This window comes from Micromesistius poutassou (assembly GCF_964030765.1).
Source record: "Micromesistius poutassou genome assembly, chromosome: 8".
In the NCBI taxonomy this organism is placed as follows: Eukaryota; Metazoa; Chordata; class Actinopteri; order Gadiformes; family Gadidae; genus Micromesistius; species Micromesistius poutassou.
In genome coordinates this window covers 7,703,786-7,722,035 of record NC_140278.1, presented here as the reverse complement: position 1 = coordinate 7,722,035, position 18,250 = coordinate 7,703,786, and the positions used below count along the sequence as shown (strand labels likewise).

At 45.8% G+C, this 18,250-nt stretch overlaps 3 protein-coding genes across 4 annotated transcripts; all 3 read right to left on the bottom strand.

Annotated features, from left to right (window-relative positions):
• Positions 1 to 1,820: 1,820 nt before the first annotated feature.
• Positions 1,821 to 4,382, bottom strand: LOC311351297 (apoptosis-associated speck-like protein containing a CARD). Of its 2 annotated transcripts, XM_084471412.1 has the most exons (3): positions 3,922 to 4,375; positions 3,155 to 3,211; positions 1,821 to 2,252 (listed from the first exon to the last, which is right to left on the bottom strand). In XM_084471412.1, the coding sequence occupies exons 1-3, from the start codon at positions 4,190 to 4,192 to the stop codon at positions 1,981 to 1,983; spliced, it is 600 nt and encodes a 199-aa protein (XP_084327538.1). In that variant the 5' UTR covers positions 4,193 to 4,375; the 3' UTR covers positions 1,821 to 1,980. The 2 variants fall into 2 exon arrangements, with proteins under 2 accessions (XP_084327538.1, XP_084327539.1); XM_084471413.1 differs by lacking the exon at positions 3,155 to 3,211 and having other exon boundaries at positions 3,922 to 4,382.
• Positions 4,383 to 9,977: 5,595 nt separating this feature from the next.
• On the bottom strand, positions 9,978 to 12,534 carry LOC311351401 (apoptosis-associated speck-like protein containing a CARD). Its single transcript, XM_084471540.1, has 3 exons — positions 12,170 to 12,534; positions 11,086 to 11,142; positions 9,978 to 10,401 (listed from the first exon to the last, which is right to left on the bottom strand). The coding sequence occupies exons 1-3, from the start codon at positions 12,438 to 12,440 to the stop codon at positions 10,130 to 10,132; spliced, it is 600 nt and encodes a 199-aa protein (XP_084327666.1). The 5' UTR covers positions 12,441 to 12,534; the 3' UTR covers positions 9,978 to 10,129.
• Positions 12,535 to 12,960: 426 nt separating this feature from the next.
• Positions 12,961 to 16,764, bottom strand: etsrp (ETS1-related protein). The gene is made up of 7 exons (XM_084471796.1): positions 16,709 to 16,764; positions 16,372 to 16,450; positions 15,078 to 15,179; positions 14,793 to 14,993; positions 14,156 to 14,407; positions 13,839 to 13,957; positions 12,961 to 13,588 (listed from the first exon to the last, which is right to left on the bottom strand). Exons 1-7 carry the CDS (start codon positions 16,757 to 16,759, stop codon positions 13,319 to 13,321), a joined length of 1,074 nt encoding a protein of 357 aa, XP_084327922.1. The 5' UTR covers positions 16,760 to 16,764; the 3' UTR covers positions 12,961 to 13,318.
• Between the last annotated feature and the right edge of the window lie 1,486 nt (positions 16,765 to 18,250).

Below are 18,250 nucleotides of genomic sequence, written 5' to 3'. Positions count from 1 at the left end.
TGCGATTGTTTGACATAAAGCACTGTAGGCGCGTCGGTGAGGCTGTGATGAAGTTCACTATTTATTGGACCGTGTCTAGACAGTTACGAACTCCCTGACCTTAGTGGAGTGCACAATCGCCAAGTTGAGAGCGTGGTTTTCTGCACGTAGACTGCTGCGGGAAACTGTGCTGCGATGCGTGCCATTCCCGCTTACATTGCCCGCACCATCATACCCCCTGCCCAACAATATGGGCAGGAATCGATCTAGACCAGCAACAGCAATAGCCATGTCAATGCCTCTGCGTTTGAATGATAATGAATGAATGGAACGTTGCATTTTTAATGTTGACTCCAAAGTTTCTAGAGAGTGCGCGGCGCGTCAATCACTGAATGAATGACTGAATGAAACGGAATGCAGGAATCAGAGAAAGTCTGCCCTCTTTGCGGCGCAAAGCATGTTTCAGAAATCAGCACATTTAAATAAATGCTATAGGCCTAGTTGTCACACAGACACATGATATATATATATTTTTTTAATATGGAATTATTTCAGGGGAGAAAATGCCGTGAAACAATGTACGCACGGTGCGTTCGGGATTAGGACTGATATAGCATATGTCGGCCTAGACCTTATAAATTGTGTTTTAATATTTGTAGCATTCATCTTAGTCTATTCTTTTCGTAGGCTTCTCTGCTGTTGGCCTTGATGGGGAGATATTTTTTTGCTGCCACAAAATATAGTTTAATCCAACAACATTCCTGCGTCTCCCCCTCCTACGGAGCCCATTTCAGCACCGTGTGAGTAGACAGCTACGATCCTACGACGTCGTAAGAGCAGAGCACGCGCGTTCATGTTAAGATGAGTTTCGGGAAACGCTCCCCTAAAATTAACGATGCTGCGTGAGATCCATCGTACGATGGATCGTACGAGCGTGGATCCATCGTTATCGGGAAACGGGGCCCAGAGCTCCGACTCGTCTTGTTGTGTGCCAAATAGAACGAAAAACCCGGGGTCACTCGTTTTACGAGACGGATGTGACGTCACACCCGAGCTGCAAATCGCGATTACGAGACAAATAGAAGGCACCATAAGCGGTAGACGTAGCGCTTCCCCGCCGTCTTGTGGATTATGTTCTTGTGGTAGTAGTAGCGCAGGCTCAGCTTCTCATAGTTCATCTTGGGCTTGTTCTTACACTGACCCCATCGCTTAGCCACCTGACAACACACAAACAACGCGTCATGCTCTGGACCTCACCTAACCTTGGGTCTGTTGGTTGATAAACCATCCTGGCATTCACTACTTGGTGGTGTGTTTACTGGTACTGTGCGTGCGTGTGTGTGTGTGTGTGTGTGTGTGTGTGTGCGTGCGTGCGTGCAATAGCTGAGCACATGCTCAGCTATTGATGCCAGCTGCCAGCTATGTAGCCAGCTATGAAGTCACAGAGGTCCGGACCTCTGTCATTTTTTACAACTGTATCAAAAATCCATGAGTGAGAACTTCTCCGAGATGAGTGCATGTTTAAATCAGTTTAGACTTGTTACTTTGTGTCTGCCATGTGTAACATCTGGTGGTCCGTGCGCGAGCCCCCCCCCCCTCCTCCTCAATACAATGTAACCCCTGCAACTGATGCCGCAACAATGCACCCCCCCAGGCCGTACCTCAGTGTTTTTCAAACCCTGGGCCGGGGGACAGCTGATGGCTACATACAACTCCAACAAATTACAATGAATGACATGAATTACCTATATATGACCGTAAAAACTAAATGTAATTCTGGTTCTACATCTTCTGTTTAAAAACAGCCTGATTCCTAATTTTAAAAAATGGATAGAGAAACATTGGAGGCATAGTATTTTATTTTATTTTTTTAACAAAATTACACAACAAAACATTTAGTTAAGATTAAGTGAAAAAAGACCCCAAAAAAACAGCATTACAGTATTGTTTTCATTACCACCAGGCTGCTTATGTCTGGCAATATATGTAACACCTCATGGCTCAAGATCTCTTCAGGTCCTCGATAAGAAAGGGATCTTCTTCCTCCAGCACACGGAGGAAGATGTCTTTTCCTCTGGTTCCGCTGGATGTCAGGGCCCCGCTGTACAGCATTCGGGCCTGTTGCTGCTTGGTGTGTTGGGCCATGATGGACTGATACGTCTCCTGACTCAGCACGCCGTGGTCCAGCAGTTTATCAAGGATAGGCGGAAAATTTCCGATCCTCTGAATCAGGACAGTCCGGTGTTGGTCCACAAAGTGCACAACAGGTTGGGCTAGAATGACAACATCCAGACTCTCATGTCCCGTTCTTTGTGTTAAATTATTATATATCAATTATAATAGACAAAACAGGAAAGTGAGAAATGATAAAATGGAGAGAGAGAGAATGAGAGAGGGAGATAGTGATAGAGAGAGAGAGATAGGGACTGAGAAAGAGAGAGAGAGAGATAGGGACTGAGAAAGAGAGAGAGAGAGATAGGGACACAGAGAGAGAGAGCGAGAGAGAGAGAGATAGCAGTGTTTCCCACAGACCAGGTAGCAATGTGTGGTGCCCCCCTGCAGGGTTGGCAACTTTTGGTTTTTGGCCGGAGTGAGACTCTGTAGAATCTTATAATGCTTACATTATAACCAGGGGTGCACATAACTTTTTAAGTGAGTTACTCATTTGAGTATCAGGAGATGGTGTTCGGTACGCACTCCACACGTAGCTCGTTTTGATATTGATAAGGCGATTCCACCGCGGGTGGAGTTGTTGACGGGGGGTGCAGTTCGTCGCTGCCACGGCGCGATAGGATGTCTCACAGTAACGGACGTTCCTATCAGCTGATTTTGCGCAGTTCTCCAGTGTGGGTGCGCGGTGCACAGCGCACACAGCGCTCCGGCTCCGTTTGCCTTTTTTTGCGCATGTGGGGAAACGCAGAAGTAAGATACTTACGCAATTTAGCGCTCGTCCGAAGCAACGAGAGATCTTAACGGGTATTTTTCTTTTTTTGGCGTGACATTTGTTGCGTGTGCGTGAGATATTTATATGCTGCGCCACACATTGGTCTATGTATGGGAAACACAGAGAGAGAGAGAGAGAGAGAGAGAGAGAGAGAGAGAGAGAGAGAGAGAGAGAGAGAGAGAGAGAGAGAGAGAGAGAGAGAGAGAGAGAGAGAGAGAGAGAGAGACTAACCTGTGGACGGTGGGGACGTATTCTTGGCACTAGGTCGACTCGCTTTCGGCTTCAGTTCTGCACCAGTAGAATGATAAATGATAAAAACGAAGGGGGTCAGAGAGAGATATGGAGATATGGAGAGAGAGAGAGAGAGAGAGAGAGAGAGAGAGAGAGAGAGAGAGAGAGAGAGAGAGAGAGAGAGAGAGAGAGAGAGAGAGAGAGAGAGAGAAAAAAGAACTAGGTAGACTCCCCGGCCGCCTCTTTAGATCGTGTTTCGATTAGTCCTAGCTGTTTGCGGGAGGTTATGGTTAGGGTTAGGGTTAGGGTAACCCTCACCCAAACCCTAACCCTAACCCTAACCAATCGGAGGAGCCATTCTAACCAATCAGAGGCGAGAAAAGGCAAACCTGTTTGGGAAAATAATTTCGCCCCAATTTCGTTTTAATTCGGCGCCAGTAGAAAATACAAATATCGTAAATGGCAAATATCTAGATCACAACTAGGAAGGAGCCGATATAAATGCGCTCGTGTCTTCACATTCTGAACATTACACTGTCATAGGACAGCTCACAGGAGTCTGGTGTACGAAAAGGTGGGATGACCCTAGCTAAAGTGAAAGTATTTCCATTGGAAATAATTCGCAATGTCTGAGAATTCACTTTCCATGACGATTCGTGATTAATTATTACCCAAATCGAGAGTGTGTGGCCCACTGTGGTCTAACAGCGATCTAGGCCTACTCTTAATCCTAATATCCTAACTATTATCTCCATGTGTCAACTTACCGTCCAGTTTGGCCTCAAGGCTCACGGCGTCGCTGTTACAGTCGATAGCCCGCAGCAATTCCACCGCTACCCTTCCAGCTTCAGCTTCAGTGAAGGTTGAAACGAGAACATTGACAACACCGATTCGGTCCTGGTCCTCTAGTGCGCTGCGCCTGACCCGAGGCTCTCCTTCCCGCTTACGGTCCAACAGTCTGGTGCAAAACTTCTTCAGTTGTTCCTTTCCCAGATCCTCCAGACTGTCTTCCAGAACGGATCTTATCGTTGAGGCCATAGCTCACACCACTTAGTTATATATTAGTTAAATATATTTAGATATTATTCGTTAATACAAAATGTTGTCTGAAACCGCCAACGTAGGCTACACTAGACTAGGAAGCGCCAAAGATAGCGGAAGTAACCTACACTATGAACACTAGTAACCTACACACATTGCCCTGTCAAGCTGTAGGCGTAGTTGCTCGGTCGCATCGCGTCACTTACGCGTATCGTATCAATCGGTAATCACATCAAAGCAAAGCAATACAGATATTCAAAGTCCCTATACGGTTCTCTACAGCCTTTATGTTGCACTGGATTAGCCCTGATGACAGCGGTAAAGGAACGCACAGGTCAACCATTTCGTTTGTTATTATTGTATCATAAACGGATTTGCAAATATAATATATATTATTATTATATTTGCAATGTTAAAGTCAACTTATGTAACCGTATTAAGGTCAACTTTATTCGTAAGGATTAAAGTAAACTTTATGTTGCAATTTCAAGTAGACTAGACTTTATGTTGCAGTATTAAAGTCAACTTTCCTTTGCAGTACTTTAATTGGAGTCATGTTGGAGCAGGTCAGACACATCTGCTGGTCGCGTCTCCGCAGAGCGACGACAGTCCGGCAGCGCCCCCTACTGGGAGCCCCATGTTTAGTTGCTATGCTCTGACGTTGACTCCGCCTCCTGTTGCCACGACGCCGCCGGCACAACGTTCAAACTTTGCAACACCTCCTGCGCTGTTCTACCCAGCATGCCTTGCACGTCACAGACGAAGCGGAAGACGTAGCGCTTCCCTGCCGTCTTGTGGATGATGTTCTTGTGGTAGTAGCGCCGGCCGCGGCACAGCTTCTCATAGTTCATCTTGGGCTTGTTCTTACACTGACCCCATCGCTTAGCCACCTGACAACACACAAACAACGCGTCATGCTCTGGACCTCACCTAACCTTGGGTCTGTTGGTTGATAAACCATCCTGGCATTCACTACGTGTGTGTGTGTGTGTGTGTGTGTGTGTGTGTGTGTGTGTGTGTGTGTGTGTGTGTGTGTGTGTGTGTGTGTGTGTGTGTGTGTGTGTGTGTGTGTGTGTGTGTGTGGGGGGGGGGGGGGCAGGTGAATGACAAGAACAGATAGGAGACATCTGCAATGAATATTCTGCCAGATTGGATTTGATAGATCAATGCCCCCTGCCGACCTGTATGAAACTTCAGGCAGTTCAGGACATAGCCCTCTCCAAATTCCAACACCTGTTTGCCAATGTGCACATTGCCAAAAAAACTTGCTGCTGGACCTACACAAACGCAAGATCCCCCTTGCCCCTCATGGAGAACCAGGTTTCCTGGGCTTCAGAAAGAAACCCTCCTCCAATTTGTACAAAAGTGGGTGTAAATGGGGGAGTGGGGCGGGTGATTTCCTGTATTCTGGTGCATCTTGGGGATGGCCAGCTGGAGATGGGCAATACTTTAATATGTTCAGATTCATAGTCTATAATCTGACTTGCAGGGCCTGCACAAGCAAACTAATGTAGCACTAGGTTTATTATTTATTAGATACATTCAGGGTTCCACACAGACATTGTGGTATAAGCAGAATTTCATGATTTAGAGGGCTTTTAGATATATCACATCACATATCGTGTCATATTTACCTGAGGGGCCCCATTCTGACATCAACCCATAACCCATTTTGTATGATTAAGGAAGCCCTATTAAGACATATCACATTCTGTATTTGATCTGGGGCCCCATTGAGAGGGTCATCCACCCCTGTATTAATATAGTTGTTATTATGGTAGAAAATAATGAAGGTTTAAAAGGATATCTCTGCCATATGCTTGGAATAATAGTAGAAAATAACCGGGTCAACTGGGTGGGGAGGGCCCTGTCCCTTTGTCATTCAGTGCATTTACATGACACTCAAGAAAGTCGACTTATTGGCTTAGTCCAACTATGATTGGATTACTAAGATGGATGTATACACCTTAGTCGAGCTATACTCGAATCTAATTGGGTTACTCATAGTCGAATTAAGACCCCTAGATAATGCGATTCATCGAGTTAAGCATGCTCAAGATCTTTTCCCTGGGCCGTGAGCTGGAAGTAGAAGGAGACGATAGTCGTGTTGTTGTTGTTGTCGCTGTTGGAAAACGAGAAACAGCGATTTATTTAAAAAGGTGGCGCAGAAGATGGAGGAAGCCGGTGAATGTGTAAGAATTGTGTCCCGGCCGCGGGAGCGTGCATGGCATGCATTCATTAAAGGTGGAAGCACACAGACACTACACTTTGATTTCACCCAAGGAATTAAAAGTACATGTTTTTCTAAATGTGGGTCATCAACAAGGTTGTAAAGTAGTAACTTTGGGCACATCTGTCAAAATAAATGTTTTTTTCTCCCGACGTGTTTACGATCTTTATTCATTCCTTGCGATGCGGTGGGGAATGCTATCTACGGACGGGCAGCAGAGGGGCTGCCCCGGTGGGAGAAAGATGTTTTCAGTAGACAGCTGTCAACTCACTTCGGATAGGCGATTTATTGAAAAAGCTGGCGCAGAAGATGAAGGAAGCCGGTGTCGTGCCAATGTAGTTACCCCCTATAAGGAGTGTATCATCATCAACATGCATTCAGTACACACTACGCTTCGATTTCACCCAAGGCTGAATTAAAAGTACATGTTTTTCTAAATGTTTCTCATCAACGAGGTTGTAAAATAACTAAACTACGATCTTTATTCATTCATTGCGCCGCGGCCGAACTGACGGGGGTATTCTCTGATATTATGAATCTTACAGACTGCGTCGGGTTCTCAGACTCTGGTACTTCCACAACAATTAAAGACTCCTAATGGGGTTTATCTCGACCATGGGGGGAAAGGAATTGGGGGAAATTAATTTTGGCTTTGACTCTCTGAAGTCCAGATTGAAACAAACATGGAGGAGAAAGCGATGTTTCAGCAGACAGCTGTCAGTTCACTTCGGATCCATATCATTTCTCAGACGCTCCATTGTTTCGACCTCTCGGCTGTATGCGGACTCCTCCGCTGGCAGAGCAGCCGCAGGAGTCCACATATGACGGAGACTAAATGATAGGGACCCGAAGTGAACTGACAGCTGTCTACTGAAAACATCTTTCTCGAATGCCGCCTGAGTTTGTTGTTGCAGGTGATGTAAAGAGGTCAACCAGTGGCTCTATTACCACATGGTATGACACGCTTCGGCCAATGAATCTATTTACTCACCACTATGTATACGCGGACAATTGCAGTTGTCCAATTGAGGAGCATATAAATTGTCAATTTATGTATATGTAAATTATCCTCTCTGTTCCTTTTCAATGAAATGCTCTGTCATACCAACTAGCTGTCTTTTCTAGTGACTTGACCAGTGTCCTCTCAATGGCCAGCAGAGCTAGGCTGCTTAAACGGCCTTGGCCCATTGTGTTACGGGCGTAGGACTTGAGCCACTTTAAACAGGAGAAGCTCCTTTATACACCTGCAGATATAGCTCCAATTGTTGCCACTAATAAGAACAGTTTGTAAAGCTGAGGCATTGCACTGTCCAACTCCATGTCTTTAAGGAACACCAAGAAATCACACAGCTTTCCCCTGTCACCCTGCAAGTCCTGATCTGAATACAGGACTTGAAGTTCAGACCTCAGGCTTCCTGAATCAAAGTGATGACTACCAAAACGATATTAAACTTGAACAAGGAAATGTGGGAATTATGTTAAACTGAAGCAAGGAATTGTGTATGAAATGTACGATGAAAATTGTCCAGCAATTTCGCCAAGCAAATATCAAGAAATAGGTTGCAGTTTGTCTTTTGACTCCCTTGCAAAATCCGCGATGGGACGGAGGACTGAAGAGAGCTCCGGAGACGTGACCGTCGACTTTCAACGCACTAAAAAAAAGCTGTTCTATGCAGCCCCATTGAAGTGGATGGACGCTGAGCTTCAACAGGCAAATCCACTGTGACGCTACAGGAATGTATGAGAAGGAAATCGAGACAGTCGACCTGCGATAAGCAGCTGATTCTGAACAGACTCGTCATCGAGATGGACTTTTAGTCAATGAAATGTTAACACAACAGTATATATTTGACCATTTAATTTTTGAAATTTTAGGGGAAGCTGAGCTTCCCTTGCAGTCTTAGAGAAATCGCCACTGGTTTACATGCACAGCTTAATCCGATTAAAGCCATAGTTCGACTATGCTCCGCAATTGGACAACTGCAATTGTCTGGGTATACATGGCGGTGAGTAAATCGATTCATTGGCCGAAACGTGTCATGCCCCGGTACCATAGGTGGCACTGTACCCATTTCAACTAGTGGTAATAGAGCCACTGGTTGACCTCTTTACGTCACCAGCAACAACAAATTCCGAAGCTCCATTGTTCCGACCTCTCGATCGGTCGGGAACGTGTTTAAAAAAAAAAAAAACTACATGTAATCCTGGATCAACGTCTTATGTTTAAAAACAGCCTGATTCATAAAAATGGATAGAGAAACAATGGAGGCATAGTGTTGGAGCCATTTGATTTAGAGAACTACAAGCGACCACTTTTTTTTTTTTTAATCAATGACGCAATCACTGCGTGTCCTGGGCCTTAAATAAGTAATTGAACGCAGATGCGATAGTTGACAGGAGACGCCAACAGAAATTGTTTTTCAATCGCTCGGTACCACAACGCATATAACCTAAGCAAGTTTTGAAAATAAAAGAAAGTTGAAGCGAATAAGCGACGCCGTTTTTGATTTATTTATAATTGGTTTGAAGCGAATAAGCGACTCCGTTTTTGATTTGTTTTGTTACAATTTAACGAATAGTAGGAGTATATATTAGATGCATGCGTCGTCTTTAAGTTAGTTAGTTACTTACTTACTTTGAATGGCGCACGCCCGCAACACACATACACATACACATACACGTCCATTCATTTACTCATTCACGCACGGGGGAGGTCGGGGGGCGGTGGCCGCTGCCGGGGGCGCTGGGGCGAAGTCCAGGCCTGGAAAACCTCCTCTCCTCTCACCTCCTCATCCTGCTCGCAGTAGTCCGCCCGCCGGATGTGAGGTCGGGAGGCACTGGGCGGCTGCAGGCTGGGTTGGTCGGAAAGCTCTCGTTCTGCCTCGTCGAGCGCAGCACCGAGGGTTGGGGGCCTGGTAAGTCGGACATGCTGTCCTAGCCGTTGCGGGGCAAGTCCCCGAAGGAAGGCGTGTAGGGCTAGGTCCTCGGTCCTCCTTAACCGCAGCAGGGTGGGCGGGGTACCCACGCTGGGCGTACAACAGAACGTCCGCGGCGTAGGCCCCCAAACATTCCCCCTCCTGGCGGTGGCGGCCGGTTAGCAATTCCCGGCTGTGGTCACTCCCCCGTCGGCCACTGGGTGGTGCTGTGCACCAGTCGCACCTGTCGCGACCGGTGACATGCCAGGAGGTGAAACGCTGGGCCATTCAGTGTGGCGCGCGGCACAGAAAGAATGAGACAGGAGCCCAGGTTTATGCGGTCAAACAACTCCCATGCCCCATACCCCGCACGACTCCGGGAGTAGCCTTTATTTGAACACACACGATGACACAGAAACACGGCACAACTGACCAACACAAATAACACTCTCACTCACGGTCATGAACACACTGCACATCACACAGTAAGGGAACACCACACAATGAACAACCCCCCAACCACCAACCCCAATGTGATCCAGGGGGCGCCGAGAAGGTCCAGACCCCTACCAGAGGTGCACCCCCCCAGCATCCCTTGCGCAGGACCCCCATAGGTGTCCATGGCAGTGGTCGCCACAGTATTTATTTATTTATTTATTTTTAACAAAATTACACAACAAAACATTTAGTTAAGATTGAATGAAAAAATACCTTAATCAATCAGCACCCTACATTATTGTTTTCACCATGCTGCTTATGTCTGGCATTATATGTAACACACCTCATGGCTCAAGATCTCTTCAGGTCCTCGATAAGAAAGGGCTCTAATTCCTCCAGCACACGGAGGAAGATGTCTTTTCCTCTGGTTCCGCTGGATGTCAGGGCCCCGCTGTACAGCATTCGGGCCTGTTGCTGCTTGGTGTGTTGGGCCATGATGGACTGATACGTCTCCTGACTCAGCACGCCGTGGTCCAGCAGTTTATCAAGGATAGGCGGAAATCTTCCGATCCTCTGAATCAGGTCAGTCCGGTGTTGGTCCACAAAGTGCACAACAGGTTGGGCTAGAATGACAACATTCACACTCTCATGTCCCGTTCTTTGTGTTAAATTATTATATATAAATTATGAGAGAGAGAGAGAGAGAGAGAGAGAGAGAGACTGGGACAGAGAGAGAGAGACGGACAGACACAGACGGGGACAGAGAGAGAATGAGAGAGGGAGATAGGGACTGAGAGAGGGAGATAGGAACCAAGAAAGAGAGAGAGAGATAGGGACAGAGAGAGAGAGATAGGGACCAAGAAAGAGAGAGAGGGACAGAGAGACAGAGAGAGAGAGAGAGAGAGAGAGAGAGGGGGACGGACAGGGACAAAGAGAGAGACGGACAGACAGACAGACGGGGACAGAGAGAGAGAGACGGACAGACAGACAGACGGGGACAGAGAGAGAGATGGACAGACAGACAGACGGGGACAGAAAGAGAGACGGACAGACAGACAGGGACAGAGAGAGAGACGGACAGACAGAGAGACAGGGACAGACAGAGAGAGAATGAGAGAGGGAGATAGGGACTGAGAGAGAGAAATAGGAACCAAGAAAGAGAGAGAGAGAGATAGGGACAGAGAGAGAGAGCGAGAGATAGGGACCAAGAAAGAGAGAGAGAGACACACACACACATATACACACACACACACACACACACACACACACACACACACACACACACACACACACACACACACACTAACCTGTGGACGGTGGGGACGTACTGTTGGCACTAGGTCGACTCGCCTTCCGCTTCAATTCTGCACCAGTAGAAAAAATAAATAAATGGCAAATATCTCAGGGATTCCCAAAGTGTGGTACGCACCCCCAGGGGTACGCGAGCTGCTACCAGGGGGTGCGCGAGATGAAAGATGAAAAAAACGGTCTGGTGTAATATTACCTCGTTTTTATTTATTTTATCTGTTTCGGAGCCTATTCTTTTTAATGTTGTGGATTGTTTGTAACTTCATTGCAATTTAATTCAATGTACTGTCGTTCTAATTTCCATAACCGTTGTGTTATGATTAGGGTCGTGCCGATGGACGATGTCATCACGATGGAGAGCCACCATGTGATGCCGGCCCCCCCCCCGCGCAGCATCAATATCCTAACTAAAAGTAAGTCGGCCAACGCAGACACATTTTGCAGATTTTGCTGTAAATTGACATGAGACATTGTAAACGTTCACAATCCTGCTCTGTGATATTTTGTTTATCATCATTTCTATTAACTTCTGCGAGGCCATGCGAGGTCGTGTAGATCGGCCCGTCTATTGCGCGGATCACACGTGAGCAGATCTTGCACACAACGTCAGTCGTGTCCCTTGGCTGTCCTATTTGTTGGATATTTGTTGATGTTGTTATTGTCATGCGTGTTCTGGTTATTTGCGCATGATTAAACATGTTGCAGTTTTTTTCCATCTTTTTGAAGTGGGGATCGGGGGTGCGCCAACCCGGTTGGGACGTAGAAGGGGGTGCAGGAAAAAAAGTTTGGGAACCGCTGATCACAAGAAGTAAGGAACGAGCCGATATAAATGCGCTCGTGTCTTCACATTCTGAACATTGCACTGTCATAGGGCAGCTCACAGGAGTCTGATGTACAAAATGGTGGGATGACCCAGTGAAAGTATTTCCATTGGAAGTAATTCGCAATGTCTGAGAATTCACTTTCCATGACGATTCGTGATTAATTATTACCTAAATCGAGAGTGTGTAGGCCCACTGTGGTCTAACAGCGATCTACTCTTAATCCTAATATCCTAACTATTATCTCCATGTGTCAACTTACCGTCCAGTTTGGCCTCAAGGCTCACGGCGTCGCTGTTACAGCCGATAGCCCGCAGCAATTCCACCGCTACCCTTCCAGCTTCAGCTTCAGTGAAGGTTGAAACGAGAACATTGACAACACCGATTCGGTCCTGGTCCTCTAGTGCGCTGCGCCTGACCCGAGGCTCTCCTTCCCGCTTACGGTCCAACAGTCTGGTGCAAAACTTCTTCAGTTGTTCCTTTCCCAGATCCTCCAGACTGTCTTCCAGAACGGAACTTATCGTTGAGGCCATAGCTCACACCACTTAGTTAAATATTAGTTAAATATATTTAGATATTATTCGTTAATACAAAGTGTTGTCTGAAACCGCCAACGTAGCCTACACTAGACCAGGAAGAGCCAAAGATAGCAGACGTAAGCTACTACACTATGACACCCAGTCGATTTCTTTTGTACTGTGCATTGCCCTGTCAAGCTGTTGTACAACATTCCAGACCACTCAAATGTAGGCGAAGTTGCTCGGTCGCATCGCGTCACTTACGCGTATCAATCGGTAATCACATCAAAGCAAAGCAATACAGATATACAAATAGTCCCTATACGGTTTATACAGCCTTTATGTTGCACTGGATTAGCCCTGATGACAGCGGTAAAGGAACACACAGGTCAACCATTTAGTTTGTTATTATTGTATCATAAACGGATTTGCAAATATAACGAAATAACTGTGAAGAAAGAATAAACATTATTTTCTGATTTATTCATTTATTTATTTATTTATACAAATTACACATTATTCTTTACAGGAAGGTTATTACTCATCGAGGTAGATAGTTGCACCTAGAAAACATATGAACATAAATTACAAATACAGATGCTGTACTGACCATCCTAGCCCAGTGCTTACAGTACACTTTATGTGGCAGTAGGCCTATTAAAGTAAACTTTATGTTGCAATATTAAAGTCAACTTATGTAACCGTATTAAGGTCAACTTTATTCGTAAGGATTAAAGTAAACTTTATGTTGCAATTTCAAGTAGACTAGACTTTATGTTGCAGTATTAAAGTCAACTTTCCTTTGCAGTACTTTAATTGGAGTCGTGTTGGAGCAGGTCAGACACATCTGCTGGTCGCGTGTCCGCAGAGCGACGACAGTCCGGCAGCGCCCCCTACTGGGAGCCCCATGTTTGGTTGCTATGCTCTGACGTTGACTCCGCCTCCTGTTGCCACGACGCCGCCGGCACAACGTTCAAACTTTGCAACACCTCCTGCGCTGTTCTACCCAGCATGCCTTGCACGTCACAGACGAAGCGGTAGACGTAGCGCTTCCCCGCCGTCTTGTGGATGATGTTCTTGTGGTAGTAGTAGCGCAGGCCGCGGCTCAGCTTCTCATAGTTCATCTTGGGCTTGTTCTTACACTGACCCCATCGCTTAGCCACCTGACAACACACAAACAACGCGTCATGCTCTGGACCTCACCTAACCTTGGGTCTGTTGGTTGATAAACCATCCTGGCATTCACTACTTGGTGGTGTGTTTACTGGTGTTTTGTGTGTGTGTGTGTGTGTGTGTGTGTGTGTGTGTGTGTGTGTGTGTGTGTGTGTGTGTGTGTGTGTGTGTGTGTGTGTGTGAGCATGCATGCTTGCTCTTTTGTTTGTGTTTTTGTGCGTGTGTGTTTGTGTATGGTACCTCTGAGGGGTCAGACATCTTGAACTCCCAGCCGTCTCCGGTCCAGGTGATGAAGCTGCGGCACGCTGAGTCCAGCAGCAGCTCCAGGAGGAACTGCCACAGCTGGATGGGTCCCGAGCCTGGAGGTCAATACCACATCAATAACATAAACCCTCGCTTCATATATATATATATATATATATATATATATATATATATATATATAAATGTATTATATATCTTCTTTATCCTTTTGCTGAGGATAACACTGGCTGCTGTGTGTGTGTGTGTGTGTGTGTGTGTGTGTGTGTGTGTGTGTGTGTGTGTGTGTGTCTCACCAGGGTAGGCTGACATCCCCACATGCTGTCTGTCCCGGTCGGTCCTCTGTAAGTGTGTGCTTTGTGTGTTTTTGCGTTTGGCAACACGGAGGCAGTGCTGCTCCCTGGGCGGTGCATCAAGCGGACAGGAAGGGGCTTGGAGTGGACAGGAAGTGGCTTGGAGAGGCTGGTAATCGGCCCAGAAGAAGGGCTGGTTCTGGGTGTCGTAAAGATCGGCTCGGTGCGAGTATCTCTGCTCACTGTCGTCTGGAACTGCAATAGAGTCACTCATTAGAAACACTTATAGAACTATATCATAAGCTGTATCACTGATAGAATAATACTTAAACTATGTGATCAACACAGCGTCTTCATTTATCCTCCCACTTCCAGTGTCAACGTTGGTGCAGCAATTCTTAAACTACGAGCCGGAACGCAAAACGGATTGGGATCCAGTTGGAGGTGTGTCACAGACCGACAACACACAGATCTTTTAGTTTAAACTAACGGATCCACAATTAAAGTGTGCTTGGAGTTTTCTGTGTGTCGATGGGTCCCTCGGAAAAACTGTCTTTTTTCTTCCAAGATCAAAGCGTTTGATAACGCCTAGGTTAGAGATGATTTTGTATTTCTTTGTGGATGAATATGGCATTCCTACTTAGTAGAGTGTTCCCTGGTGCTCCAGGCAGGAAGGGGCTGTTGCTGGGCTCTGCAGCTGGGCTTGGGGTTCCGTGTTGAGGCAGCAGGCCGGAGAAGGCTGGGTTGGAGACCTGGAGGTCTGACGGAGGTTCCAGATCACCATTGGGGTACGAGGAGACCCAGTTGAATTCTGGGTAAGTGTCGAGGTCGAGGAGACTGGCTGGAGGACATAGGACACACACTTAATACACATTGTGTTTAGTGTGTGAAGTTTGTAACGTGTGTGCATGTGTGTGTTGGTTACCTTTGTGGAGGTGGAGGTCAGATGGTCTGTAGGGCTGCAGGTAGGTGGGGGCAGGGATCATTTTACTGTCCAACTGGAGAGACAGGTCATCTTGGTAACCGTCTGGGGAACAGAGAGACAGAGAGAGACAGGCCGTTATGCTTGGGGTCAGAGGGAGACAGCCAGTGGTAACAATCTTGGGGTCAGAAAGCGAGAGAGACAGGTCGTCATGGTAACATTCTGGGAGTCAGAGAAACAGGTCGTCATGGTTACCAATTAAGGAGTCAGAAAGCGAGAGAGGACAGGACGTCATGGTAACCTTCTGGGGGTCAGAGCGAGAGAGACAGAGATAGGACGTCATGGTAACTATATGGGGAGAGACAGGTATTCATGGTAACTGTGGGGGTCAGACAGAGAGAAAGACAGGTCAGGAGACAGGAGTCAGAGAGAGACAGGTTATCATGGAAACAAGATGGAGGTTGAGAGTTAATGAAGTCTTCCACTCAACACTTGAATGTTGACAGGAAAGGACAAACTAACAATCAGCAGAGAGAGAGAGAGAGAGTGTGTGTGTGTGTGTGTGTGTGTGTGTGTGTGTGTGTGTGTGTGTGTGTGTGTGTGTGTGTGTGTGTGTGTGTGTGTGTGTGTGTGTGTGTGTGTGTGTGTGTGTGTGTGTGTGTGTTGGTGGGGGCGGGGGTGGGGGGCTCTAAATCTGTTGGAGGAGGAAGTCTGGAGGAAGGGATTAGAGAACACACACACACACACACACACACACACACACAGAGGCAGATAAACAGACAGACAGAGAGACAGGCAGACAGACAGGCAGACAAATAAACAGTCAGACAGGCAAACAGAGACAGGCAAAGAGACAGAGAGGCAGAGAGACAGACAGACCCACAGACAGACATAGAGTGTGTTTCAAGGTCTGATGGTCTGGGCGTTCTGACTGATGTGATGATTCTGTTTCCTGTTCACTTCCTCGGTCTCAGAGGAAACTGGTCATCATGCACAACTGGTCATTAATCGTAAAACATGTCTGGTTAGCATGCTAGTTCTATAAGTCAGCATGCTGGTCCTTGGTTAGTTTGCTAGTGCTACATTATGATGTTAGTCATAGGTTACTTTTGAAACCAGTGCAGGCCTGGCTAATGAGTAATATTAGAATCCATAGGGTTAGGGTTAACCATGAAAGCAAGTCATGTCAAATCAATAATTTATAATATTAGCTCACTATATGATCAATTAGACAATTAGAAATATTAACCCACCATTTGATTTATAATCAAATATATTGTAATAATTTTGAACTCACCGTATGATATGAAGTCAAAGGAGGCTGGAACCTCCTGAACCCTGAGTTCATCTGAATAATATCCAGACTGATAGTCCATCTGGGAATTATCCAGGGTTAGATTAGGATTATTATATGGTAAAATATTAACAATAATAACTAATAGCAATGATAATAATATGCTTATCTTTTAAACTTAAACATAATACTGAAGTGTAGCCTAATGTTTCATTAATGTAACTCCAACAGTTCAAAAATCCCTAAAGTCGAGCCTATTTCTATAAGATAAGAGTTAGAACTATAAATATAGAACTATATACATGCAATCATATATAAGTACATATAAAAATAGTCGTACCTTCACTTTGAAGTCTTTACTCTCGGTGTTTTCGTCTCTCTGGGTATACATGACGTTTTCTCAACTCTCCGCTCTGCAGCGGTCACTCCGTTATAAAGAGCTCGAGCCCCGGGGGGCGTGGCCGCGTCGTGACCACAGCCCTAGCTGCGGTTAATAGGGCGTGACGTCAGCACCACTCACGACCAACTTTCTCATTCATAAAAAAAAACTTTCATTACAAAGTAATCGATTCGCCACGACGAATATAACGATGGAATAACGATATACTTTGTTATGGAGTAGGCCAATAAACAGCCTCTGCTCATAGGCCAGTTTCGAAGCGGCCTATATTAACAAACTTTATAAAATATAGCCTAAATGTAGGCCTATCACTAGAAAATTATATATATATGTGTGTGTGTGTGTGTGTGTGTGTGTGTGTGTGTGTGTGTGTGTGTGTGTGTGTGTGTGTGTGTGTGTGTGTCGAATATAACTATTAATCACTGATATAGGATCTAGAATATTGCTGCTGGCTATTACGTCATTGGCTAGCCTATAGGACATAAACTGGGCTATATGCCGGGTTAAATTATTAAAGGTTATTGTTAGGCCTATTGGATATGACTATCTTACTTTAGTAGGCCTCATACAAATATGAGTAAAAATGCAACAATCACCTAATAGCTATGAAAGCGGATAAGGTAGGCTGACAGAGATTAAAATATCAAGAAAAACTATATGAACATTTAAAATCACGGAAAGGGCGGGGGCAGAGATCAGATTTGGCCCCTGGATGGCGGGTGGGGGCCCCAGGGTGGTGGGGTGTGTTGAGGGGGAGGGGCCGGGGGGGCGAGGGGAGTATATCTTTAGAAGCCAGTCGACGAAACAATGGCCCTTAAAAAGTACTTAGTGCACAAGTCTGAAATCACGGAGTGCGTGTCCGGGCAAGATAAGCTGCTGTCTAAACACGCGCTGTTAAACATCTGGAGGAATGCGAGGGCGCGGAGTCGTGCGTGGAGCAGAGAGTCGTGACGGGGGCCCGTGGGGGCCCGAGCCGACGACACGGAGCTGAGAGGCTTTACAAGAGGAGCTAATGATGGATACATTGATAATAAACACATTCATAATGAATACATTCATATACAAATGATTGCACCCTTTAGTTCGTTCAACGAAGGCCACCCATATGCATAATAAATACATAGACTAATACATAGACTAATAAACCGATGACTAAGACAAATAAATAAATAAATAATAAAATAATTACGTCTATACGAGACCTGGACCTGCTTTATATATAGGCCTATTATAGCCTATATATGAGTGGCCTATAGGCCAGAGGGACAGGTTTGATGTAGGCTATACTTTCTGTCAAATGTGCACATTAATTAATAATCATTAATAATCCAACTCTTAATGACATTTGAAATTTGAACAAAAGAATATCTTAAATAATTACAAATAAATACATACATGTCATCTTGTTATGCCTCAACGAATGATTGCTCTCAGATCAGAACTGATAGGACCGTTAGGACTACTGACGTGTAACCCGGTGAA